At 56.2% G+C, this 26,508-nt stretch overlaps 1 protein-coding gene across 1 annotated transcript in view; it reads left to right on the plus strand.

Moving 5' to 3' along the window:
- The first annotated feature begins 1,690 nt into the window (after positions 1 to 1,690).
- Positions 1,691 to 26,508, plus strand: part of TMPRSS2 (transmembrane serine protease 2) — a 35,554-nt gene continuing 10,736 nt past the window's right edge. The window contains exons 1-7 of the mRNA XM_042956495.1: positions 1,691 to 1,805; positions 10,558 to 10,628; positions 12,808 to 13,030; positions 17,777 to 17,863; positions 18,532 to 18,651; positions 23,912 to 24,038; positions 25,288 to 25,398. Of these exons, the coding sequence (XP_042812429.1) occupies positions 10,614 to 10,628; positions 12,808 to 13,030; positions 17,777 to 17,863; positions 18,532 to 18,651; positions 23,912 to 24,038; positions 25,288 to 25,398 (683 nt within the window). The 5' untranslated portion in view covers positions 1,691 to 1,805; positions 10,558 to 10,613. The remainder of the gene's footprint in view (positions 1,806 to 10,557; positions 10,629 to 12,807; positions 13,031 to 17,776; positions 17,864 to 18,531; positions 18,652 to 23,911; positions 24,039 to 25,287; positions 25,399 to 26,508) is intronic.

Below are 26,508 nucleotides of genomic sequence, written 5' to 3' on the forward strand. Positions count from 1 at the left end.
CTCGTGAGTTGGAGCCCCGCGTCAGGCTCCGTGCTGACAGCTCAGAGCCTGGAGCCTGCTTCGGATTCTGTGTCTCCCTCTCTCTCCCCGCCTCCCCCACTCATGCTCTGTCTCTCTGTCTCAAAAATGAATAAACGTTTAAAAATATTTTAATGAAAAAAAAAGTAAGGTTCTGCTTTCATTGTATCACAGCTACTCCCCTTGGTAAGCCATTCTGATTTGCCGCCTGTATCCATGAAAGAGGTGGCAACGTGGGCCTAACTTGGGAGCCGATGTGATGCTGTGGTTCAATGATGCCATGAAGAGCTGGTTTTCTAGTCTTCTCTATGCTGTCATTTTGGAAGGAGGAACTTTCTCCACTGCACAAGGCAGTAGGTTTCTGGACGTTCCCTGAGAAGAAAATCCCCAAGCCCCTCCCCTAAGCCCCTCACCTCACGGGCCATGAGCCAGTCGTGAGCTCATCCCTGAAGCAGGAATTCTGGCAGGGAACGGGACAGAGCGGCTGAGCCGAGACTGGCCACATGGCCACCTCCAGCGTGGAGGTCAAGTTGGCTCCCAGGCTGATGGTCAACTCCTGGGAGGTGTGTCCACTCCAACAAACATTCCCCGCAGCCGTGCAGAGAAGGAGAAACGGACGTTGCGAGAATAACCAGCAGAAGAGGGATGAACACAGAGACACATGTGCCACCTGGTGTGAAGGTGGACTAGGGGGTTTGCTGGAACATGGGCTCATTTCTGGACAGCCCTGAACACGCCATTCAAAACCAAGATAAGTGAGTGGCCAGGAGGAGACCATCCGACCCGACCTATCTGTCATTCACAACCCCGCCTGGGCAATGTCCTCTACTGGGGACAACCCGGACACCTGTAAAGTATGAGAGATGGGTGGGTGCCGGGGAATATTCGGGATGGTCCCCTCGGTGGCTGTGAGCGTGGGAGACAAAGGAAAGGTCGGGAAGGGAAGAACTTACTAGGGAAGCCCAGCTCCCCGCCAAGAAGTCAAGTGAGTTGGCAGGAGGTAGGTTTTCTTCGGCTCCCACTTTATCAGAAAGCAATCCATGTTTTGTGTATTGCAAACTTGGAAAGAGTTCCTAAGGACAGGGAAGAGCCTGCCTTCTGGACGAAGGTTTATCTCCCCCGCTTTCCTCCCCCCCCCCCACCCCACCCCTTGTCCGTGATGCTGGGCAGCCCTTTCACCACTGCTGGGGACAAGGGGAAGGTGGGGGTGACTTGGGACCCGAAGGCAAAACAAAGGCAGGCACAGGAGGGCTGGAGAGGGTCTCGGTGGTCCTTGCGTGGGGACAGAGGCCACACGCTCTGTCCAGGAGCTCCCGGGGGGGGGGGTCTCCGGCGGGGACTCAATCACTGCCCCCCCCCCCGAAGTTCCCTCCTTAACCCAAACTCGAGACCTCGGGGCCCCAAAGCGCTCGCAACGGGGGCGGTCCAGGGGACGTGGGGAGGGAGGCGCGCCCCTCAGAGCCCTACGCCGCCCTCGGCCCTCCGGGGACCTAGCCGGAGCTCCAAGGGGTCCACCCCGCGGGCGGGGACCGGGAGAGCGCCCCGGGCTTTCCCGGGAGGAAACTCCTCCTCCCGCCGCCCCGCCCCGTCCCCTCCCGGTGCCCGAGGTGCCCCGGGACCGCGTTTAGGGGTGTCGCCCTGGGCGCTCCGACACCGCCTCCCGGGATTAAAGCGGGGACTCCGGGCAGAGGAAGACGCGAGTTCCGCAGGAGGCCGAGGAGGCGGAGGAAGAGGAGGAAGGGGAGGACGAGCCAGGGGCGGAGAGCGCCGGGCGGGGAGCCCCGCAGGTGAGCGGCGCGCCGGCCGGTCTCCCGGCGGACTCTGGGGCGCGGGTCCCAGGCGCGAAAAGAAGGATCTGGGTGCCAGGGGACAACCCAAGCGTCCCCCTCCCCCCCGCGCTGGGTGGCGGCGTCTGGAGGTGAGGCCAGGTGTGAGCAGCGCGGGCGCAGCAGGTGCGTCCTCCCGCCGGCGGGACGCCCCGGGCAGGGCCGGGCAGCGCGCCCTCGGTGGGGGCCGGAGGGGGCCGGCTTCGCGCAGCCGGGAACGTCGCTCCGCGTCCCTGGCTCTTTGGTCGGAGCCGAGAGTGCCTCGGGGTCCCTCGGGGTGGGTTCCCTCGGCCAGAGCCGGCTCCAGGACCCCCCGCCTTCTGCGGCCCCGGAGCTGGGGACCAGGGGTGCGCCTTTTCCTTTGGGGGGATGAGGAGGACGGAGCGTCGCCTATCCGTTTCTTTGTTTCGGGAAAATCTCTGCAGCCCCGAAGTGTTACCTGAACTCCTTCTACTTCTTGGTTCCCTCCCGAGGTGGGGAGAAACTGGAAACTCGCTGTAGATTCCGGGAGCGATACCGCCGGCGCGGCGGGGACGGCGGGGACAGGGCCCGGAGGGCCCCCGGGCGAGGCGCGAACGGCTCGGCCGGCCGTTCCGGGGAGGGACTGGCCCACAGCCCGGATCAAAGCCGGGCCGCCCGGGCACCGGGGTCGGCAGGAAGCCGCCCGGGAGGAGCGCTCCTGGCCCCGGACGCGCGCTCCCTGCCGGGGACAAGGACGGGGCCGCCCCGGCGCTCCGGTCCACCGCACGCCGTCAGGCCCGGACCTGGACAGTGGCTGCGGGGCTCAGCGCACCGGCCTGGCCGTGGACAGGTGTCCTGCCCGTGGCCCCACGTGCTCTGCGGAAGAATTGCCTTATGGCCCCAAAGTTCGTGCGTCCACACCCCAGAGGGCATTTGCCAGCCCAGAGCCCTGAGCCGGTGCTGAAGCGGTCGCCCCCACCCAAGGGCACAGCCAGGTGGCCTGGAATCCCAAAGCCCGAATCCCTTTTCAACCCACAGGGGAGGCGGGGAACGGTCAAGAGGAATCCTAGTGGCTCATTTGGGAGGGAAATGATAGCTGGGAGGCCGAGGTCCACCTGGTGGGCAGGCATCACCAGGGGCTCGGCCCTGACACAGCGGACCCCTAGATTCCAACTGGCGCAGCAGTTCCGGGGCTAAGATGGGCACACCCAGGGGGGCGCTGGCCTTTGTGCTCCTGGCCTAGCAGCTACAGAGCCTCACCAGGCTCATGGAAACTTACAAAGGCCGCCCGGAGGGAGTTTTAAGGTGTTCAGGAACCCTGAAGTGCGGGTTGTTGACTTAGCCTGGGAGGTGGGGGGAGGTTCTCCCGGAAGTAAGGCCGGTGCCAGCCTCCCCTGAAGGCCGGTAGGGGCTGGGAACGGGGACAAAGATTACCCAGGCCCAGGAACCTGGGGACGCGGGCTCTCAGGCTGCCGCTGCTGGGTGAGGCAAAGGGACCTGGTGGGCCAGGTCGGGTGGGGGGGAGCCCCCAGGAAGTCGCTGGCTTCCTTTTCTCAGCGTTTCCAGAGGTGAGGCCTGCCTGCCTCCCTCCACCACGGCAGGCCTTACTGGGGGTTGGGGTTACCAGGAAAGGGCATGGCCAAGCAAGCAAACGCTCAGCCCAAGAGTTGGGGAGTGGGGGGCGTTCCCGCAGTGGAGACCCTCTGCCTGGAGATCAGTCATTCAACTCCTTCCTCTGTTTTTGTTTTTTGTTTTTAAATATCAACCCGGGAGCAGTGTGGCCTTTGTTCTTGGCTTGGATGAGTCAGGCCAAGCCACTTTTCCCTTCAACATTCACAAGGTCAGGCTTCTCCTAACAAGGCTGTGTTGTTGCCAGAGTCCCGGACGCTGCTTGGAGCTCGGGCCTCGCACCCGTGGCTGGCTCTGCCCTGGGCTCAGTCCCCGGAATTGCAGGAGAAAACGGGGCCGCACTGGTGTTATAATAATAACGGCAAACCTGGATGAGGCACTGTCTTCCAGCCAGGTGTCATTCCAAACTCTTTGTAGCGTACTTAATTATGGGGAAACTGAGGCAGAGAGGTGAGATACTTGCTCCGGGTCCCATAACCCCTGGGAAGACCTGGGGAAGAAGCCAGGCTGTCTGGCTCCTTAGGGCTCTGACAGGTAGTGCAGCTGCCTTTCCTTCCTCTAGAAGATGGGAGTGTCATAGAAACCGTGTGGACAAGGGCTCAGGGTGCTGAGAGCGGGGCCCAGGGAAACCTCACGCGGAAGGGACTTGCTTGGGGGCCAGGCTCGTTCCCCCTATCCTAATACTGGAGCACCTGCCCACAGCCCCACCTGGACTCGGTGCTGAATCTTCCAGAATAATCCAGGCAGACGTGTGCAGGACTCCTCCGCGGGGAGAGCTGAACTCCCTGGCTATTGGGACATTGAGGGACAAGACTCAGGCGAACATGTGCAGTAGACAAGGAAGCCCAGATACCTGGGGGCCTACCCAGAAGTGCACAGCAGGAGCCCAGGCCGGTGGCTCACTCTTTTCCACCCAAACCTGTGGCAGGGGTCCTGGGAGAGCTTCCTAATGAGATCGAGGTAATTGTCCTGGTTCCAGTCGCTGTATCAGACTGACAGTGGGGCGGAGCTTGGGAATATACTTTCCTAAGCTCTCCAGAAAATCCCAGGGCTTGGGGGCCAGGGGCAGGTCTAAGCCTTGATAATAGGAAAATTGGCAGGGTCGAAGTTAGTGGTGACCAGTTCGGTTACGTACAGGTTGGAAGCCGGCCTCTGATGAAGGAGGTGAAGGGCGTCTGGAGAGGCTCTCGGGGTCTGAGTGCTTTTCCAGTTCTGTTTTCTCTGCTGCTCTGGATCTCCCGGGGTCATCCTGCTTCTCACAGCTGCTCGGCCTTTGCTCGCCCTCCCCGCCCCACCTTTCCGGGGCACCTGCAGGGACCTGCTGACATTGGGTCCTCCCAGGATGAGTTGGTGGCCTCTGCGGATGGGGTGTGAGGGCATCACATACCTGAGCGCTGAGACCTGAGTTGGGAAAGCACCGTGAGTCCCATCCTGGTTTGGTGCTGGGGACCAGCACCATCTCGGGCCATCTCGGGGAGCCCCGGCTTGTACGCCTCCAGGGGTAGTGGGCCAGGGGTAGAGGGCCTGGGTAGTGGGCCCTCTGTGCTCTGGGCCACCCTGGCCTCAAGTACATGAGGAATCCTGGGGAGTAGCAAAGGGCTTGGCTGGTCATACAGGCAGTTTGAGGGGGACGCCGTAGGGGCAAAGCTGGCCGTCAGGAAGGAGAAGAGCCGGCCAGGGAGTCTGTCTGTCCCGGCCGGCCACTGCATGGTGGTTGGGAGCAGAGGCACCAGCACGTATGGAAATGCCACGGTCACGGGCAGCCTTAGAGGCATCGGGGGAGAAAGGCAGACGCCGATTTTCAGGTGGGAGTGCGGGCAGTCATGTGGACTGTGAACGGTGTGAACTTTGAAGAGGGAAGGTGGCCCAAAGACATGCTCGTAGAGGCGAGTCCAGGAGGAGGAGGACAGGGCTTGCTGGGTAGAAACTCAGGGCATTTTGTTGGTGTGGATGGAGCTCAGCCGTGGGCGTCCCCGCTGTATGAGGGTGCAGGGGTGTGGTAAGGGAGCACAGGACGTTTGAAGGGCACCACGTGTCGTAGCGGCATTCTGGAAGCTTTGCGATGGCAGGAGAGATTGGGGGCTCAGGGGAAACCGGCAGGAGGCCGCGGCGTCCAGCGGACATTCGACAGAGAAATCTCGTCAAGCGAGAGCTGAGCTGGAAGGAGACGTGGCCTGGGCCTCACGACCACTGATTGGTGTACGAGGCAGGAGACCCAGCATCGGAGTCCCTCCAGGTCACTGCTCTGCGAGGGGCCGTCCTGGCAGGACCCCACACCTGAGCTCATTTCAACCCTTGATCTGAACTCCGGGGACGTGGGGCCTGTTTTCCAGGGGTGCTGGGTCATTCTTCGGGTGTCTGACCTCAGGCAATAAGAGTTCATCGTCCCTGGCCCCCCCAGTCAAAGCTCAGCACCCTTCTAGAATACGCTTGGACCAATACACGTGGAGAGCCCACCTGCCAGTCTCAGATCAAACATGCTTCCATTTGAGGAACTCTGTTCTCTCCAAGGCAACTAGTTGACTATTTAAACTTCCTCACTGTTGGAAATTTGGTTTCCCGGGATTGGGTTACACCTGCCTTTCTGATACCGCTGACCGCTTTGATTCTGGCTGCGTCCTTTGGATTTACACAGACTAAACTGAATGTCTCTCGCACATGACAGTCCCTTCGCTACAGGCAAGCAAATCTTAGCTGCTGTCACGATGTGATTGTTCAGTGCCTAGCGTGTGTTGGCCACGGTGTTGGAAATGGACACACTTGGTCCTCGAAACAACCCTATTACTTTATTATCCCATTCCACAGATAGACTTGGGCAAGGTCTTCAACCCTAGCCGGGGCCTTTGCACGTCTCGGGACTCCTCTCTCCTGCAGGGACCCGGACGCCTCCCCAGCCGGCCTGTCACATTAGGTGTGCACTCAGTCTTGTGCACCTGGGCCCGTGAGGTCCCCCACGTCCTCACCTTGGAGGCTGGTTTTGTCCAGGTGCAGACTTTCCGGTTTGCGCTGTCCCTCAGATTCCGTCTTACTCCTTTGGCCTCTGGAACTCAAGAACTATCGGAACGCTTTCTTGTATGCTAGTAAGCTAACAAAGCTTAGCTGTAAGAAAAAAGACAGAAAGAAAAAAAGGGACCCGACCCAATTCCTGCCCTAAAAAGTTTGTAATCTCAACCGGGACAATGAGGCATTCATAGAAAAAGAAACTTGGAGGATGCGGGCAGAACCTCTCCTGAGGTGATGACTCTGCCTCTGTGTGCCTGCACTGTTCCTGTGTGAATCACCACGTAGGCCTTTTGTCCGATTGTCTTATACTCGTTCATGTTGACTTGCTTCTTAAACCCACCACTGTCCGATAATTTGCACCTAACAGCGCTTTGGATTTGGGGAGGGGGGGTTAAACATTTTTTTAAGTTTATTTATTTATTTTGAGAGAGAGAGAGCATGAGCAGGGAAGAGGCAGAGAGAGAGAGAGAGAGAGAGAGAGAGAGAATCCCAAACAGGTTCTGCGCTGTCAGATGCAGGGCTCGAACTCGCGAACCGCGAGGTCAGGACCTGAGCCAAAACCAAGAGTTGGACGCTTAACCGACTGAGCCACCCAGGTGCCCTATAACGGCAATTGTGATTTGACGCAGTGGTTGAGGCATAAAGGGGCTGTCCTTGATCATTTGTTCATTGGATAAGGAGTGTCTGTCAGTACTGCTCGCTTCGAAGTTTGAAGAAAGGGGTACAGGGGTCAAGGAAGGGGGGCCTCAGAAAGCAAATGCTTTCTGAGATTTCCAAAGAAGAAATTTATCGCTTGGAAATAGCTTCGTCATGTCACGGGGTGCAGGCAGGACTCCACGGCACGGTCCTGCCGAGCAGTGGCCGGGCAGGTGCTCGGGGTGACCCAGCTCTCTGCAAAGAGAGCCCCGAGTGACCGAAACCACCGTGTCGTGTTGTGTGACTCAAGTGGACCTTTCGGTGCCGGCGTGGGGAGCTGGCCGAGGACAAGGAGGGGCTAGGAGCTTGGTCACACATCTGCTCTTTTGTCACTTAAAGAGAAAAGTGCTTCGTTATGGCTGGGTTTCCGGAATCGAGGACAAGCATCTGTGTCCTTTAAATGATAGGAAAGGATGTTTGAGAAACCACGTCTCTCCCCATCTAGGCTGTCTGCTCGGCTCAAAAACCAGTTGAAGAGCTTTGCTTGGCTGTGGAAATGCGTAGGGGTTTGTGTTTGTTTTGGTTTGTTGTGTGTTTTTGTGACACGTAACCTTATTTCTACACGTGCCGGTTTTGAAGATGAACCCGACCCCGTGTGGCCTCCCGGGCGGGGCTTCTTAGAGATCCAGTTCCAGAGTGAGACCCTGCCCCTTCCTTTCTTTTCAGCCAGAGAAAAGTACAGGCAGTGTGACTCCTGTCTTCTGTTCCAAAGTCCGGGGAGGCTGATCTGGGCGCACCGGGTGTTTCTGGTTCTAAGGTTGTGTGGCTCGTGGGATCTCTGGATGAGATAGGATTATCCTGTCGTGACTTCTGGGTCCTGTGGCTTTTACGGGATCATTCATGGCTGTGGCCGCCTGGGCTCCTTCCTTCCCTGGCTTCCTCGTCTCTCTCTGTTAGGGATCTCGAATGAACAAGGAGCATGGATTTCGAGCGTTGAGTGATCATTCCTTTCAGAGGGCTCTCAAACCGGGAAAGACGCCAGAGGGATCAGATTTTCATTTCCTGAAACTTCACCCAAACCTATAACCGGTGAGACAGCTCAGAGGCGCGGGGAGCCGGAAACCAGAGGGCTGAGAATGTTTGCTTGGGCAGAGGGCTTCGCAAAGTAACCTTGGGGATGTGCTGTGATTTTTTTCCCCCAACTTGGACCAGAGGGGAGCGGGAGACACTGTATGTGTTGGGTTTTAGAGCCCTTGTTCTTCAAGGGGCACACGTAGGACAGGTGGATTTTTTTTTTTTAAGTTTACTTATTTATTTTGAGAAAGAGCCAGAGAGAGAGAGAGAGAGAGAGTCCGAGAGAGAGGGAGAGAGAGAATCCCAAGCAGGCTCTGAGCTGACAATACAGAGCCCAACTCGGGGCTCTGACTCACGAGTTGTGAGATCATGACCTGAGCCGAAATCGAAAGTCACTTAACCAACTGAGCCACCCAGGCGCCCTGGACAGGTGTTTTAATATGTGATCATCACACCATGTAGAGGCTTCCATGGGGACCCTCCCAAGTGTATACTGCTCAGGTTTCTTTCCCCGTATCTAGAACAGCGTTGCCCCCTTTTGATTTTTTAAAGTGAAAAAATCCCACAGCTATCCCTGTGGACTCACGCGTGTATTTTGGCTCTATGTGAACAGTAAAGAAATGACGTGGTGCCTGTTTATCGTGACCCGCTCAGGGAGGTTTCCCAAGATTACAAAGCCACCCTCACATTTTCATTTACAGCAAGTTAACGTGCGTTTTGAGTTTGACGAGTCCAGTGATGATCGTGGGCCGGAGTGTCGCATCTCGCTCCCCTGGGGTTTCGGGGCGGGCGGACTTGGCCGTTGGGGAGAAGTACCCAAGGCAAGTCTGCAAATGCCTCCTCTCAGTCCCCAGCCCCCCAGCCCCCCAGCGGCAACATCTGTCAGCTTTATAATCACTTTTATTTAACAGAAATGTCTGCATCTCTGACCTTTTGCAGACACCGAGGGCTACATCGGTATCCACTCATTTCACAGCTCATCAACCCGGTAGTGGGGGCTGCTCTGATCTCCTTTTGTGGATGAGGACGCTGGGGCATGGGAACGTTAGCTGACCTGCCCCAGGTCCCAGGTCCCGGAGGGGACGGGCTCACCCACTGCACTGTGCTGCCGGCCGCCGTTTGAGCACCTGCTGTGTGCCAGGCACTTTACAGGCCGTGTGAAGGCCAGAACTTTCTCACTGGGAGCACGGTCTCGTGGGTGGAGGGCTTGGAGGGCCATTTCTTGCAGTGTTCTTTGGCCATTCCGAGACAGCAGGGAGGGGCCCAGGGCAGCCCTTCCTGTGCCCACAAGAGGGAGGGAGTGATGGCCGAATGGGGGCTTTACTATAACGCATCCCGTGTGGATGGTGTTTCCAGAAATTGCTGTCACAACTGTTCACAAACCTCTGCAAACAAAAGCGCCTTCTTTTCATTACCGCCAACCTCAGAAACGATCAAAATGGTCAGTTCCGAAGTGTATTTTTTGGATTCGGGGTAGTAGGTGGTGTAATGGGCACGTGTGGACGTGTTTTACGGAGGGTTTTTTACGTGTGTTTATTAAGAAGTGGGAGATTCCACATGGCTTATTTGGAAAGTCCGGTGTGACCTCCCTCGGGTACTAAGTTCGGGACCACGTGCTCTCCGGGGGACACCTACCTCCCCAACCCCCACCCCGTCCCCATGGGCGCTCAGCAGGAGCGAGGGAGGGAGCCTCTCTTGGCCAGCTGTCGCTTGCTTGGGCCCCCTCATGAAATCCTCACTGGGGGGGGCGGGGGGGGGCGCCTGGGTGGCTCAGTCCGACTTCCGCTCAGGTCACGATCTCGCGGTTTGTGAGTTCGAGCCCCGCGTCGGGCTCTGTGCTGACCGCCGTTCCAGATTCTGTCTCCCTTTCTCTCTGCCCCTCCCCCGCTCACACTCTGTCTCTGTCTCTCTCTCCAAAATAAGTAAACGTTAAAAAAGAAAAAAAAATCCTCACCGGAACGGGACCGTGCCCGACTCCATATCCATTTCTGTGCCAGATTCAGAGAGGTTCAGGCGCTGATGCAGTGATACCTCCAGGAAGGGGTATCGCCACGAGCTGACCCCAGGTCTCTGCCCCCCCGTTAACCTCGCCTGAACTTGAGGGTCTGAGAGGCACCTCGTGCCTGCTTCTATTGCCGGGATCCTCTGTTGCAAGAGGCAGCCTGGGGATGTCTGGCCAGAGCCGTGTTAAGCGTCGCTGGCCTTGGACCCTAAAGCAGGCAAGCACCAGGCTCCTTCCGCCTGTGCGCGGGGAAGAGGCGGGTGAAGGTGAGGGCCAAGGTGAACGGGTAGAACTTCTGTTTCTTCCGGAGCTAACTCTCACCTAGAAAGCCTTCTGGTTCTTTCCCCATGGGCCTCCTAAAAACTCACCGGTATGGAAGTACCACAGTCTTATCATTCTGTCTTCTAGGTCGTCTTGAACGTTCCGGATCTCTACCATTACCTGATGCTGCTGATAAACTCAGGATGGCTTTAAACTCAGTAAGTGGTTAATAATTACCTCCCCAGCCTTTTCTTCGTGCCCTTAATTCCTGCTGTTATTTTCTGAGGTGTGTGCTGGGCAGCATTTTAAGAGCTGGCCGCAGGGAATGCATGTGCTCCATGGATGCTGGTTGGGCCTTCTCTCGGTGAGGCTGGGCGGGAGTGCGGACACAGCAGCTGCACCCCTTGAGAGCGCCCCAGAGCTGTGGGGCGGTTGTGGGGTATGTGCACTGCTCACTGGGGCCACTTCTTTTCCTGCCCTGCGGGTGGGTTTCAGGATAGGATGTGTGGAAGGAAAAGGGGCAGGAGGGTGCCCGGAGGGAGGCAGTCCCAGGGAAGGACAGCAGACCCCTGTGCAGCCGCGTGTCCTGATGACCCGGGGGAGGCTGTGACCGAATGGACCACTGGGCTGACCATCCCTCTCTCTGGACGCCCCCACTGCCAGCAACTCTGGAGACTAATGCAGTGTCCTTATCCTTGGTCCCCATTATCTCTCACTGATTTATCTTTTTTTCTCAATATATGAACTTTATTGTCAGATTGGTTTCCATACAACACCCAGGTGCCCTCCTCACTACCCATCCCCCACCCACCTCTCCCTCCCACCCCCATCAACCCTCAGTTTGTTCTCAGTTCTTAAGAGTCTCTTATGCTTTGGCTCTCTCCCACTCTAACCTCTTTTTTTTTTCCTTCCCCTCCCCCATGGGTTTCTGTTAAGTTTCTCAGGATCCGCCCAAGTCTCAGTGATTTATCTTATACCTGGGAATGCACGCGTTCAGGGCAGTTGTGTGTCATAACAGACATTTCCCGTATCTTCTATCTGGAGAATAGATCTTTACGCTTTTTCCCCTTTAGCCATTGCTGGTAGCTACTGTCACTGGATCCATTTAAAACTTCCTATCCGCTGCACAAGACTCTGCGGGGACAGGCCACTGTGCCTGCTACAACCTTCCCTGGGTGGGACAGCATGTTCTTAGATGCTTCCGATAGAGACCAAACACGTGTGCTTTTTTTTTTTTTTTTTGCCTCTGGTGCCCCATTTAGATTAGAGATTACACTGTTTCCCTTTCTGTGCACTGCTCTGGTTCAGAGTTACAGTCTTTGAACTTCTGAAGGAGAGCGTCAGTGAGTTATTAAGCAGAGGTGAACCCTGAGAGCCCGCCTTTGGTGCATTGCTGTATAATCTCGCTTCCCTGGAGGCCCCGCTTAAAATGCTAAGTGTGGTGCCTCCTCTGCTCGGAATACCAGTCCTGTCGGAGACCATGGTCCACAAGAACGGAAGAAATGAATGAGTGGGAAGAAGGCTAGGGGGGCACACGTGGCCTCCCAGCGTGGCCCAGCCGGTGGCCGATTAAGGAGGACGGATACAGAGGACACGGTGGGGGTCCAGGCGGGGTCTTGAAGGGGCAGCCGGGAGAAGGCGGCGTTTAGGCAGAGGGAGAAGAGAAGGGCATTTGGAGAAGATGGAGGGAGCCGGAAAAAAAGCTCGGGCTGGGGCAGCCGCTTGCACACCCTGTGCGCTGAGACCCAGCGGTTGCCCTCAGGGCGACAGAACCCCTCAGGCTCCCTGCGGACGTGCGTGCCCACAGCCCCCATCCACAAGCTATTTAAATGTCCGTTAGTAAACGGCGACACGTCTCTGTAAGAGACGAGGAGATAGAAAAAGAACTTTTAGAATAGCATGTATAATGTGGACCCTTAGGTAAATTTCTTAGCCTCCATCGTTCACGTTCGTCTCTGCAAAATGGGCGCATCCGTCAGTCATCCCTGCACCATCGTCGGGGGGTCCTGCTTCCAGGAGGTCGTGAATGCAGGTGCCTGGCTGCCGCTCAGATACAGCCGGTACTGTTCCCCTGAGAATCTCCGTCCCTGGGTTTGGGTATTGACCCACTCCCAGACTCCTGCACGTTTTTTCTTTAATTTACATTTTATTCTTCACTAAATTGCAGCGTTGACCGTTACTCGCTCTTTACTTCAAAAAATGACTAGTGAGCAAATACAAAAACCGTTGACAACTAGCTGGAAGTTCTGGCTAGCTCTTACTGCAGGTAAGTTCCGTGTTCGGCCCGACGGGAGTCTGCAGCAGCCTTATCAGTACCTTGTCTGAGGACGCGGGTTGGCGTGTAACCTTTAGGGCAATTGGGGTTTTATGTGATTCATCTTCTTCTTCATTGTTCAGGGGCCCCCGCCAGGTGTCGGACCTTTCTACGAAAACCATGGATACCAGCCTGAAGGCCTGTACCCCCCGCGGCCCGCCGTGGTCCCCAGCGCCTACTCGGTGTATCCGGCTCCCTACTACCCGCCCGCGGTGCCCCAGTACGCGCCGAGGGTGCTGACGCATACTTCCACGCCCAGCAGCCACACGCAGCCCAAGTCCCCGTCGGGGACAGTGTGCACCTCAAGTAGGACCCCTTTGCATCTACTTCCTACAACAGTCCAGGCGCTGGGGCCTGTCTTCTCCGGTGGCTCTGTCGCTCACCGTCCTCTGTCTGCCGGGGCTCCCCTCTCCCTCGCTGTCCCTGCCCTTCTCGCCTCAGCCTCAGCCCGCTGCAAAGCCCTCTCTTCACTTTCCTTAACCCTCCTGTCGCAGCCTTGTCCCCACGCAGGGCCTCCCTGTCCTGCTCTTGCCTGCGGGGCCTGTCGCTGGGTCTTGCGGAAGGAATGGTGAGCTAGGCCACGGGAGTCACCACCCACCCTGTCTTTGTGGTGTGGTTCCCTGGAACAGCGAGTTGTGTTTGAGATGCGGGACAAGGCCTTTGTGCTCAGCGAACGAGGTGGCTGGTGTGGTTGTCTCGTATCTCGTGGCTTTAACGATCTCGTGGAGGGGGGGCGGGGGGCGGGGGCGGGGTGCTGGGTGGCTCAGTCTGTTAACCGGCCGACTCTGATTTGGGCTCAGGTCCTGATCTCACAGTTTATGGGATCGAACGCGGAGCCTGCTTGGGATTCCCTCTCTCTCTCTCTCCCTCTTTCTCTGCCCCTCCCCTGCTCACACACCCTCTCTGTCTCGAAATAAATAAACACATGGGGCACCTGGATGGCTCCGTCGGTTAAGCGTCCGACTTCGACTCAGGTCACGATCTCGTGGTTCGTGGGTTCGAGCCCCGCGTCGGGCTCTGTGCTGACAGCTCGGAGCCTGGAGGCTGCTTCGGATTCTGTGCCTCCCTCTCTCTCTGCCCCTCCCCTGCTCACATTCTGTCTCTCTCTATACATATATATATAAATCTCAAAAATAAGCTAAACCTTAAAACATTTTTTTAAAGTACACATTTAAAAAAAAAATAAAGTAAAATAAAAAAAGGATCCCGTGGACACAGCAGAGCAGGGGTAGACCAGGTAAACGAGTACGGGTATTAGTGACGCAACAATTCGCATTTTTGTCGACGGGGTTTTTGTTTTGCAAGCACCATGTGCACACAGCTTGTACGGTCAAAGATTAGCAACAAAGTGCATTTCCACCTGCCCCCGCAGCGCATCGCAAAGCACAGAAGTGAGTCCCCGTGGCCTGTGCTGCTCGAGGCTCTGTGTGCACGTCTCTGGACCCCTGTAGCCCTCAACCAGCGCCGTCACCCTTAATTCCGCCCCGACGCTTCCGTCTGCTTCCCCCACCCTTCGCAGATGGTTCTTGTTCCTTCCTCCTCTCGTCAACCTCTACTTTTTTTTTTTAATGCCAATTGTTGAGAGACAGAGACAGAGTGCGAGCGGGGGAGGGGCAGAGAGAGAGGGAGACACAGAATCGGAAGCTGTCGGCACAGAGCCCGACGCGGGGCTCGAACTCAAGCCATGAGATCGTGACCTGGGCCAAAGTCACATGCTTAACCGACTGGGCCCCCCGGGCGCCCCAACCTCTACTCCTTTTTATTCCCACATCTCCTACCCTTCAGTCCTCCTCCTCCTCAGTTACCCCTTCTCTTTTCCTATACGGTTCCCTCTTTCCCTCCACTGGTTCCTCTCGGATCAAGGAAACGCCCGCCTCTACACTGATGTCTTTCTGGTGGTAGTTGGGGAGGTTGAGACCGTGGTTCTTAATCGGGGCTGATTTTGACCCCCACGGACACTGGGCAGGGCCTGGTCATTATAACTGGGGAGAGGCTGTGACTGGCAGGTGCCACGGATGCTGCTGAACACCTGTGGTGCACATGACAGCCCCCCGTCACGGAAGACCCGGCCAAGATGTCAGTAGAGCCGCGCCCAGAAGCCCCAGTCTTAGTTCATCATGGTGGTTGGAAGGAAGCCAGGGTGTAGACGGCTAGGGAACTCCTGACAGTGGTACCTGCCTCCCAGAAAAAAGGGGGTGGTGATCAGAAACCAAGGGTCCCCTCTTGAGGTCAGCACCTTGAAAGGGCAGGCAGACAAGGGGCGCCCACTCACCTGACACCCACATTTCCACTGTTCTGGGGGGAAACCTGGTGATGACAGGCAATTGGACAGGAATCTGCATCGTCCTTATCAGTGACTTTATAAGGGAAGAACATGAGCCTACATGTGTGACTTTGTATTACAAAACTGCCCTTTAAACTCAAAACGAGCTGAGTGAACCTACCTTTCTATTTTTAAGACCTTTTTAATTGACTTCTATAGACGCGACAGACATTTTATAAGTCTAACGTTTGGCCTTGGAAATGTTTTTTTAATTAGCAGACAGTTTTTTAGAGTAGTTTGTAGGCTTACCCAACAGCAGGGCGCAGTCCCTCTTACCCCTCTTACCCCCAAGTCTGTCCCCTCATCTTGCCGTAGCGGGCCCCGCTCGTTACAATCGATGAACCAATATGGATACATTGTCATTAAAGTCCATAGTTTTACATTAGGATCACAGTCTTTCCCTTGTGTGTCCTGTGGGTTTTGACAAACGTACAGTGGCCTGGCCGTCATCACAGGAAAGAACGGAAGTTTCAGCACCCTCAAATAGCACAGATTCGGGAGTGCAAGGGCCATTTGGGGACATAATGCATCTCTTTGCTGTAGCAACGGTCCTAAATGTTTCACGCTGCGTCCCAGTGCGTGCACTGCTTAAAGACTGGGTTTTGGAGGAATCGAGGCCAACAGTCAGTGATGCACATGCTTGGTCCTGGGCTCGCTAGGGCCGAATCAACGGCAGACCGAATCGATAACGACGAAGGGGCATGGGCAGTGAGTTGTAATTAAACCCAATAGTAGCACGGTTGCAAACCAGCCCCGAGTCAGGTCTGGACCGACCAGACGCTGACTGCAGGATGCCTGTCCAGCGAAGGTGGGATCGGGGGTCCCGCTGCGCACCTGCTCCTAGTGAGAGGCAGGCAGGTTGCCCTCTGCCCCTTGAGAGGTTCAGAATACTTAATAGCGCCTAGCTCACCGGGCACGTTATTTTATCCTAGATCAAACAGCATACAGGGAAGCTCCCCGAAGCGAGAAACTGTCCTTGGCTAACGGGTCAAACTGGCCATTTGGAATTTCCCCTGTGAGCGTCCCCTGCCTCTCCGCCCTGCCCAGTTCTGGTAACTTCAGGGCTCTCCTCAGACCAGTGGCCTCCGCCTCCCTTGTGAGCCTGTTAGAATTGCAAATTCATGCCTCCCCGCCCCCAGTGGAATCCGAATTCCTGGTGATCGAGGCCAGGAACGCTGGTTAGCAGGCTCCCTGGTGATTCCTAAGAACGTGATAACAAGATGAGAGGCGTGGCTTTGAGCCCAAACAGATGGGCCAGCCCTAGTCCACCTGACTCCCGAAGCTGAACTCTCGCCCCGGGTGACTTCCAGAAGCACAGACGTGTACAGGTGGGGTTCCCCGGGCCTCCCCCACCCTCCGGGACACCCAGGTGTCCCATAAACAGAGGGGGTCGGAGGGTCTGTTGAATGCCCTCTCCGCCTCCCTGCCCTCTGCCTCTCTACCCTCTGCTCCCCACCCCCCACCCCGGAGCCACTAATTACTGGGTGTGCCGTGTCTGGCCCTGCCCTCTGAACCTTGGCTTACACTCTGACCAGCAACGGGCCCCTCGTTTTGTTTTGACTAGAGAGCGCTGATGACCCTCTGCAAATGACTTTATTCGTAGCTGAGGTGTGAGCTCAGTGCTCCTCCTCCAACCAAAAGGCTGATGTCAGCACTGCCCGATGGAACGTTCCGCAGTGATGGGAATGTTCTACACCCGCCCTTTCCGTACAGCAGCCCCCGGCCCCGTGTCTGTTGAGCGTTCGAATTTACGGAACTGTTCAATACCCCTAATGATACGTAACTGAAGTGCAAACAGCCACGTGTGGCTGGTGGCTGTCGAACGGGACGCTGTGGGTCTGTGGCATCCATTCGCTGACCTGCCTTGAGTAAGACAATTTATTCTACCTTGAACCCCAGCACCAGGGAGGTGATAGTTTGGGGACATTATTACTGCTATCTTACGCTTGTATTTTTTAAAAATTTTTTTAAATATTTATTTTTTGAGAGAGAGAGAAAGAAAGTGTGCAAGCAGGGGAGGGGCACAGAGAGAGGGAGACAGAGAATCCGAAGCAGACTTCAGGCTCTGAGTTGTCAGCACAGAGCCTGACGCGGGGCTCGAACTCACAAACCGCGAGATCGTGACCTGAGTCGAAGTTAGTTAACCGACTCAGCCACCCAGGTGCTCCTATGCTTGTAATTACTAAAACAAGGCATTTTCCCTCTTTGGGGCAATTTTTTACACTAATCACTTATGGGACTATTTTAAGAAGATACTTTTTTTTAAAAGAGCTTAACATAAGTGTATGTTACTTCATATCATGGCTTCCTGTTTTGCTTTTGTGCCCTAAATCGCATAAAATTGAGTGCGCGGAAGAGGTTGAGACCTCCCAGGATGCGTTCTTAAAATTAAAAGCCTCATTTTTAAGTGGATAAAAAGTTATCATGGGGCACCTGCGTGGCTCAGTCGGTTGGGCATCTGACTGTGGCTCGGGTCACCATCTTCTAGTTTGGGGGTTCGAGTCCCACAGCGGACTCTGTGCTGACCGTGTGGAGCCTGCTTGGGACCCTCTCTCTCCCTCTCTCTCCGCCCCTCCCCCACTTGGCTTTCTCTCTCCAAATACATAAATAAACTTAAACAAAGTTATTATCGCATGATATGCTGTACTATACAAGCAGTGGTGAGATGTGAGAGTGTACCTTCTAAGAAATTCTGTAACCACATGGTGTGCCCACCCCCCTTTCCCCAGAGGCGAAGAAAGTGCTGTGTATCACCTTCACCTTGGGGGCCGTCCTGGCGGGAGCCGTGCTGGCCGCCGTCCTGCTCTGGAAGTTCAGTAAGTGCAGGGGGGCATCCTCGTGGGGTGTCCCGCTCTCCGGGGGTGGGGCTCGTTGCTTCTGTTTGGTGACGGGGACGCAGAATCCCCATCCTCCTCCTCCAATCTCACGGTCCCCGTTGTTAGGAGTCACTTTCCCGCTTCCTCCTACCCCATGGGTCGCGGGAATCCCATGCTGTTGGTGGAGTACTGACCACGGTGGGTTTACGCGGTGCTCTGGGGCGCTAGCTGCCGCCCCGGGGCCACCTGTCCCCTGGATCTCTGTGCAGCATCACCTGCTACGCGCTGGGGCGGGTCTTGCCTGCAGCAGCTCTTTAACCACAGCCCGGCCTTTCCGTCCACCCGGGGCAGGGGACTCAGGGCATTTACGGATCCAGAGGTCACCTGAGGAAGGCGGGGGGTGCTGTCCAAGCCCAAGGCTGGGAGCCCCTCCCCGCCCCCCTGGAAGTGATGCTCCAGGGCCCCCCCTGCCTCTGACGGCCAGCCCTGTTTCCTTTGGTAGATGATGGGGTCAAGGACGCATCCGCTCCTTATAAAGACAAAGGGGGGACGTGCTCTTCTCTCCTGCCGCTTGGGGCTCGGAGAGCGGACGTTGGCATTCGCAGTGGGTGCGTGAGGTTTTCCTGGTGTCCCCAGCTGACTGGGTCTCCCTCCCGTCTCTCTGCAAGTGGAGAACAAGTGCTTGGTGTCCGGGATCGAGTGCGGGTCCTCGGGAACCTGCATCAGCCCCGCTCACTGGTGTGACGGGGTCCTGCACTGCCCCAGCGGGGAGGACGAGAACCGATGCGGTAAGTCGCAGCACTGCGTGCGCCTGGGGACGCGACCGCTCTGCCCGGGGTGCCCCGGCTCCTGGTGTCCACCGCAGAGACCGCAGCCCCATCCTAGGCAAGATGGCCAGGCCTGTGTCCGGCACGGCCACCCGGGAGGTCACTGAACCGCTACCTGGAGGCTGTACCTTTGGTCTGACCGCAGATGAGGACCCAGGCTCAGAGAGGGTGTGCTCCTGGCCCAGCAGCACACAGCAGGGACAGAGGGGGACTGCAGGGCTGGGTCACTGTGACAGGGCGCCCCCAGCTGGCCCGGGGCGTCACCTCACAGCCACTGCAGGAGCGAAGTATTTAACGTGGAGATCAGGGGGTGCAGTATGTACTTTCAAAGCCGGCTCGCCTTTAGAATCGTGTGTCTATCATCACAGAGCGGGCACCTGGCTTTGCTTTCGGTATTTTCTGTCGATTGTTGCAAGTGATTTCAAGGGTGGTGGCGTGGCTGTAATCGGAGATGGGGCCTGAGCGGGAGCGGTGATGCATCCACCGACAGCCACCCGCAGAGTGAGTCTGACCTCAGTCCGCACCGGCCGAGGGGACAGCACGCCGGCTGGTTGTTTCCCGGCCGTGCCCGTGTGGCCTGGGTGGGCGGAGATGGAGGAACGAAGCATCGTCTAAGGTGCAGGTAACTGAGCTCCACCCCTGGCTGGAGCTGGCTTATTTGTCTTGAAAAGCTTTTACGTTGCGGTCCTCCCGCGGAACATGTTAGGCAGTGTGACCCAGGCACGCGGGGACCACGGCCGTGGCGCTGTGATGCTACGTCCCCACGCCCTGGATCCTGCCGCACGCTCTGACACGTTTACATGACAACCACTTGTTTTTAAGCAAACAGAAGTTTCGGCATTGTAGCGTCAGGGGCATCGCCAGAAATCTCACGAGCGGCTTTACTCCTCTCCCGTCCTGTTTCTCTTAACTCCCGAGGGTTCCATTTAAACATGAGGCAGACTAGGGGCGCTTGGGGGCCTCAGTCGGTTGAGCGTCTGGCTTCGGCTCAGGTCATGATCTCACGGTTCATGAGTTCGAGCCCTGTGGCGGGCTCTGTGCTCACAGCTCAGAGCCTGGAGCCTGCTTCGGCTTCTGTGTCTCCCTCTCTCAAAAAAATAAACATAAAAACATTTAAACACAGGGGTGGAGGATGTGGGTCCCCTTTCTTCTCCTGGGCCTTCCAGGGTGAAGACAGCTTTCCTGAATGTCCTCTGAGCCAGGTCGTGGCACCTGTGCGGGACACTCCGCTGGCCCCGGCTGGTGGGACCCCCCAGTGGGGAAGGCTGGGCCCTGGGCCCCAGCTCTGTGTGGCCCGTGGGGCGGCCTGTGTCCATGTCCCACACCTCGGTCCGTGAGCCCCCACAGCACAGCCTTGCCGGTATCCCAGAGAGCATTTGCACTTGGCAGTGACCCCCCACCCCGCCCCCCAGCTCGTTAAATTTTCAACACACCGCCTTGCCTGTGTGTTGGTGACATATTTGTCGCCATTTTCCTAAGTAGGGGGCGTTGCGATTCAGAGCGTGGTGAAGCGATCAGGTGTGATGGCTTTTGGTGTTTTCATACGCGTGGACGGGCACACATGGGCAACCCTGAACTCTAGCAAGACGAATTGTTCAAGTTCCTCTTCCTCCCTGTCTTCTTAATGTTTACGTTGTGTCTGTTTCCTTCAACACGTTGAGCTAACGTACCCGGGCAGATCAAAATCAGGAAGTACCCGAGGATGTGCGGGAAAACACAACCTCCCCCACCCTGCACGCACACGCGCGCGTGCGCGCGCACACACACACGGTCATGTGCCCATCCACCAGCCAATCACGTTTCTCTCTCAAGGGCAACAGATATGCATCTCTCGCTTCTCTTCCGGAGAGTTTTTAGGTGAAAAAGCAAATACGTGTGTGTGTGTTTTGTATTGTCCTCACTTCCCAGTGGTCACTGCCCCGCTGACTGCACGGGCCTTGATGACACATCCTGGGACCATTTCTGATTGGGACGTGAGCCCTCGCTTTCCCACAGCCACACACTCCGTGCTCCTGGGTGTAGACATGCCTTGGGAGGCCTCTCTTCTGGGGGACCCAACATGCATGTTCCAGGCACAGGAGAATATTGGTAGGAAATACCTCCGGAAGCAAGATCGCTGGGTCAGATTTTGTAATTGGATAGACCCACCTTAACTTGGGATTATTTAATTTCCACATTGATCATTTATATAAAGCAAAACAGGTGACCGTGACATCGTGCGTGTCTTCTGCGTCGGATCAGAACACACATTTGATGTGCTTGCAGTTTGTCTACCTTGTGGGGCGGACATTATTTTCACCAAAATGCACATCTTCTGACACTAAAGAATACCGCCCGTCCGGTTGAAAATGTTCAAGTGTAGGCAGAGAGCGTTCTTTTTCCAGGGGTGCGTGTGTTCTTGAATATATATATCGAACGTATGCGTATTGTTAATGCTAGTCCGCTTTCTACATCCGTCGCCCTGGTTTCTGTGGCCATTAAATGTCGCCAGGGAAACTGGAGAACCACTCGAGGTGACCCAGTTACCGTACTGTTCTGTGCACTTGAGATCGGCTGAGAGGGGAGACCTTAGGTGTTCTCACCGCAGGAGAAAGGAAGGAAAAGAAAGCTGGATCTGTGCGAGGTGGTGGGTGCGTTTGATGGTGGCACCCGGTTCCCAGGGTACACACGTCTCAAAACACCAGGTCGTACCCCTTAAGTATGTGCAATTGTTATCTGTCCTTTAGACCTCAGTAAACCCGAGAAGTTCCTGATACTTAAAAAAAGAAAGAAAAGAACTTGAGCTTGGGACCGTTTCCAGCTCTCTGGGGCGTCAGCTGTCGTGCTCTCCTAGTTACCATTTGTCTAAGTGTTTATTTAAACTGCAGTTGGTGCACATACAGTGTAATATTCGTTTCAGGTGTACAGGACAGTGATTCGATAGTTGCATACATCGCCCCGTGCTCATCAGGACAAGTACCCTCCTTAATCCCCATCACCTGTCCTAGTGAGCATTTGTCTGCAGAGACACGAGATGGAAGGAAAAAAAAAATCCCTAAAATTACCACAAACCAAAAAGGAAACGTCTCCTTCACTTTCTGCTATGCCACGGTGTCAGTTTTATTTTTAATTTTGGAATTATTTTTAATTTTGTTTCATGTTTATTTTTGAGAGAGAGAGAGAGAGAGCAGGGGAGGGGCAGAGAGAGAGGGAGACACAGAAGCCGAAGCAGGCTCCAGGCTCTGAGCTGTCAACACAGAGCCGGACGTGGGGCTCGAACCCACGAGCCGTGAGATCATGACCTGAGCCGAAGTCAGACGCTTAACCGACGGAGCCCCCCAGGCGCCCCAGGGCCCCCTGCCCTGCACACAGTGTGCCCTTATTTTTAACACCTTACATCGGTATGGGACTTTCATTTCAATTGATGAGCCAGTTATTAGTATGTCATTATTAACACAAGTCCTTAGTTCATACTTGGCATTGTGGACAAACGTGTAATGTGTTTGCATTTGGACAGCGGGTTAGAACAAATGTGCAATGATGTGTACCCACCAGTACAGTATCACACAGAGTATCCTCACTGCTTTGAAAATCCTCTGTGCTCTGCCCGTTCATCCCTCCCTCCCCCAACCCCTGCAACCACTCCATTGTTGTGCCTTTTCCAGAATGTCCTATGGTTGGAATCATACAGTTTGTAGCCTCTTCAGAACGGCTTCTGTCACCTGGTGATACGCATTTCAGTTTCCTCCCCGGCTTTTCCTGGCTTGATAGCTCGTTTCTTTTTAGCACTGAATGATGTTCCATTGCCTGGATGGACCACGGTTTGTTTAGCCACCTCCGGGAGCTCGTGGCTAGCTCCCACATGGCGCGTGGGGATCACCCATCCAGGAAGCATTAGGAAATTATCAGACCACGGCTGGTCACGTCACAGGGAATGAGCCAGAACGTCCACTGAGTTGGGGCCACAGAAGCGGGGCAAGAATGAGGTCTGCGATAATCAGGTCCTCATTTTATATTTTAAGTCACATGTATTCCCCCCGGAGCTCAGAGCACGGGCTCACATGCTTTTGCGCATCAGTGAACGTCGTACGTCACACAGCGTTTAGCAGCCTGCCCTCCTTCACGGCATGCCGTTTTCAAGGTCATTCGTATGAATATGTGACACCAGTTAATCCTCAAGCCATATGGGAGGGACCCGCTCTGTGGCTGTGCCCCTCCTGATCCAGCCGTTCATACATGGAACGTTCTCAGAATTCTGGATTGTGGTTACCCCTAGGGAGGGAGAAGTCACTGGCATAGAGAGAGGTTTAGACGATGTCTAAGGTGTTTCATTTCCTTAAACATAAGCACTGAGGTCATTTGGGCGAAGTGTGACTGAATTTAGAGGCAGAACCTTGCACCAGGGGGGTGTGGCATGTCTCTGGTGCTCTGCCAGGTTCCGGGGTGTTGGGCAAGAACGGTCGATCTGTTGTTCAAAATGATTGTTTAAAGATCATTTCTGGGGGCGCCTGGGGGGCTCAGTCAGTTAAGCGTCCGACTCTTGGTTTCAGCTCAGGTCACGGATCTCACAGTTCGTGAGTTCGCGCCCCGAATCGGGCTCTGCGCTGATGCTCGGAGCCTGCTTGGGATTCTCTCTCTCCCTCTCTCTGCCCCTCCCCCACCCACTCTGTCTGCCTCTCTCTCTCTCTCTCAAAATAAATAAATAAAACTGAAAAAAAGACCTTTTTTTAAAAAAAAAAAAAACCTTTATCTTTTTCATTTATTTTTAAATACTAGCTTTATCAAGATATGGCTGACATGCCATAGAATTCATCCCTGAGAACATACAGTTCGGTGGCTTTTCTACGATCACCCCCTCCCCCCACCCCAGGGCCCCCCGCAACCACTAATCCACAGAGTGTTGCTCTGGATTCCCCACTCTGGGCCTTTCATACAGCGCATGGGCCTGCGTGGGCCTCCTTTCAGGGCCGATGACACTCGTGGCGTAGATGGGCCACCTTGTGTCCATTCATCCGTCCACGGTCGCTTACGTTCTCTTGCCTTCTGGCTCTTGTCTGAACACCCGCTGCCCGTGCTTTGGGGGTAAGAGCACTTTAGAGCCGGGAAGGGGTGCGTGGTCAGTGCCGTGGGGACAGGACCCTTCATGTCGCCGCCTCTGAGCCTTTGTGTGGGGGCGGCGGGGGGGGCTCGGGTGGTGTCGGGACGTCCCCCAGAATCTCACAGAGCGTCTCCTTCGCTGCAGTGCGCCTCTACGGACCGAACTTCATCCTCCAGGTGTATTCGTCCCAGAGGAAGTCGTGGCACCCCGTGTGTCAGGATGACTGGAGCGAGGGCTACGGAAGGGCCGCGTGCCAGGACATGGGCTACCGGTGAGTGCGGCCCCACCGCAGAAGCGGAGGGAAGATTCTCTCCGCCCTCCCCGGAGGGACCTCTGGCTCCTTCCCAGAGCTGGTCAGGGAAGCCAGCAGGTGCCCACCGCATCCCCCTGCCTCCCTCCCCTGCACCTGGTGAGCAAGACTCACTACCCCCCAGCCCTGCCGCCTCCTGGACCTCCATCCACTCCCGGTTCCCCGTCCGCTCCCACCCACGGTCAAGGTCACCGAGGTCCAGGGTGCCGGCCGGGGACTCCTTTTCTCAAGGAGCTCTTAAGGAGCACTGAGGCCTCACCTCCTCAGGCCTCCCTGGCTGGGGGGGGGGGGGCGGCGGGGGGCTGGGGGAGGTCAGAGGACACAGATGTGCAGACGTTCACTGCATACATGCTTGGGGGACGCACTGAGCCTTTGAATGGGGGACAGGTGGCATCAGATTGCCGTGGAAGAGAATTCAGTCCTGCCTGTGGCCACAGGGATGGGGGGAGAGGCAGGAGGGACCCTCCCTGGGGCTCCCAGCCAGGGGCTCCCCAGGGTATCCCTTGGCGTGCATGGCAGCCCTCTGGCCGCACGGGGAAAGGCTGTGTGATTGTATTGTCACTATGTCTTCCTCGGGGTGTCTCTGTGTGACTTCTGCGCAGCACTGGGGGGGTTCTCCATATGCCAGTAGTCAAGATTAATCACTGCTTGATAAGAAGCGTGACATCTTTGGGGGTGGGGCAGAGGGGGAAATGGGTGATGGGCATTGAGGAAGGCACTTGTCGGGATGAGCGCTGGGTGTCGTATGGAAGCCAGTCCGACAATAAATTATGTTTAAAAAAAAAAAGAAAGAAACTTGGCATCTTAGCCAGCGAAATCTCTCCAAATGCCATCCCCAATGGACACAGTAACGCCCCCATCGTGTTCAGGACGCGACGGGATTTTATAGCGGGGGAGTGTTTTAACATCTGTAAATTCTCTTAGGTTACATGTACTCACGTCCCCTCTGTCCTTATTTCTCTATCCTCGCCCAAACTAGATTAGAAAAAGGCCCACGGAGGGCTTTCACCTGACGCTTCCGGGTTATTGGGTCCAAAGAGGATTATTAGACAGCGTCACTTGACCAGACCTTGTGGTTTTGTTTCCCACATGCTAAGGTGTCCCCCCTAATCCGAACACCGTATGAGAGAAGTATGGCGATACGGCCCAAGGACTTGCCGTCGCTTATCATGAAGCCATTATTTTAATTGAGGTTTTCCGTCTCCTTTAGGAATAGTTTCTATTCTAGCCGCGGAGTAGCGGATGACAGTGGGGCCACCAGCTTTATGAGGGTGAACGCAAGTGCTCACCATGTGGATCTCTATAAGAAACTGTACCACAGGTATTTGGTGATTTCTTTAGTTTTCCTTTAAGAAGTTTTGTAACGAGAGCGAGCAGGACACACCATGGGGAGTCACGGTCCCGAGGTGGCGTTCTCGGACTGAGATTCCAGTATCGCTGAGAGTTTCTCTCCGGGAGGAGATCGGACTCGGAGTGGGGGTGGTTCATTCTCGGGGAGCAGCTGAGGGTCATTTGCCATTGTCTTCGTGCCCTCTGCCCTCGGCCCTGGTGGCCCTAGAAAACGTGGCAAAATGAAAACGGAGAGTCCTCCTGATCGCATTAAAATACTCCCCAGACATTAGAGACGGACGGACTGCGGGTCAAAGTATGTCTCCACGAACCCCCGAGAAAGTCAGCGTCCCAAGGGGGGTGACCAACCCATCCCGCTTCGCCCCGGGATGGTGCCCGTTTCAGCCCGGAAGTCCTGCTTCCCCAGGGGCCCCCTCGGTCCCCAGCAGCAGGGATGGCTGGTCCCCCGGCCCCCAAGCCACCCTGTCAGATGGCACCCGGCCGGGCGTGCGCGGCATCCCGGGGGGCCCGGGAGGGAGCAGCTAGTTCGGTTCAGCCTACGTGTCCTTTAGCTCGAAGCCAACTTGTGGCCCGGGGCGGGTCTCAGTGTGTCCCGTGGGTGGAAGAGACCCTGAACAGCAGATCGCAGGATTGGTGGCCCAGCTGGTTGGGAAGATGGGGGACAGGGGGTGCTTGAGCTGCTCGTTTCGTCTCGCGCGTGTTTAAAATGTTCACCGTCTCCCCAGACCGTCGTTGCTACCTGCCTGCTCTTTCACATGAAAGTCGCACGGCGTCTTTGTGTGCGAGCCCTGGTCAGCTCCCAGGTCCCCATCGCTCATGCCCAGGTGACTGGCCAAGCCGTCACCTCCCCGTGGGCCAGGTGCCAGGGGCTGCCCTTGGGGCGGGTGAGGTGACGTGGCACCCCTCCTTTCCTTTGAGCGGGCGGCCGGCGGCGGCTTTGCGTTCCCGGTGGCCGCTGGCCGTGGTGGCTGGGGGGCCGATTTCCGCCCAAGCTGCCCAGCCTGGCTGTCCCCAGGAACGTGACAGAGTGAGCCCAGGAGGAGGGCTGTGCTCACCAGGTGCACATCAAAACGGCGGGGCC

Source organism: Panthera tigris, chromosome C2 (genome assembly GCF_018350195.1).
Source record: "Panthera tigris isolate Pti1 chromosome C2, P.tigris_Pti1_mat1.1, whole genome shotgun sequence".
In the NCBI taxonomy this organism is placed as follows: Eukaryota; Metazoa; Chordata; class Mammalia; order Carnivora; family Felidae; genus Panthera; species Panthera tigris.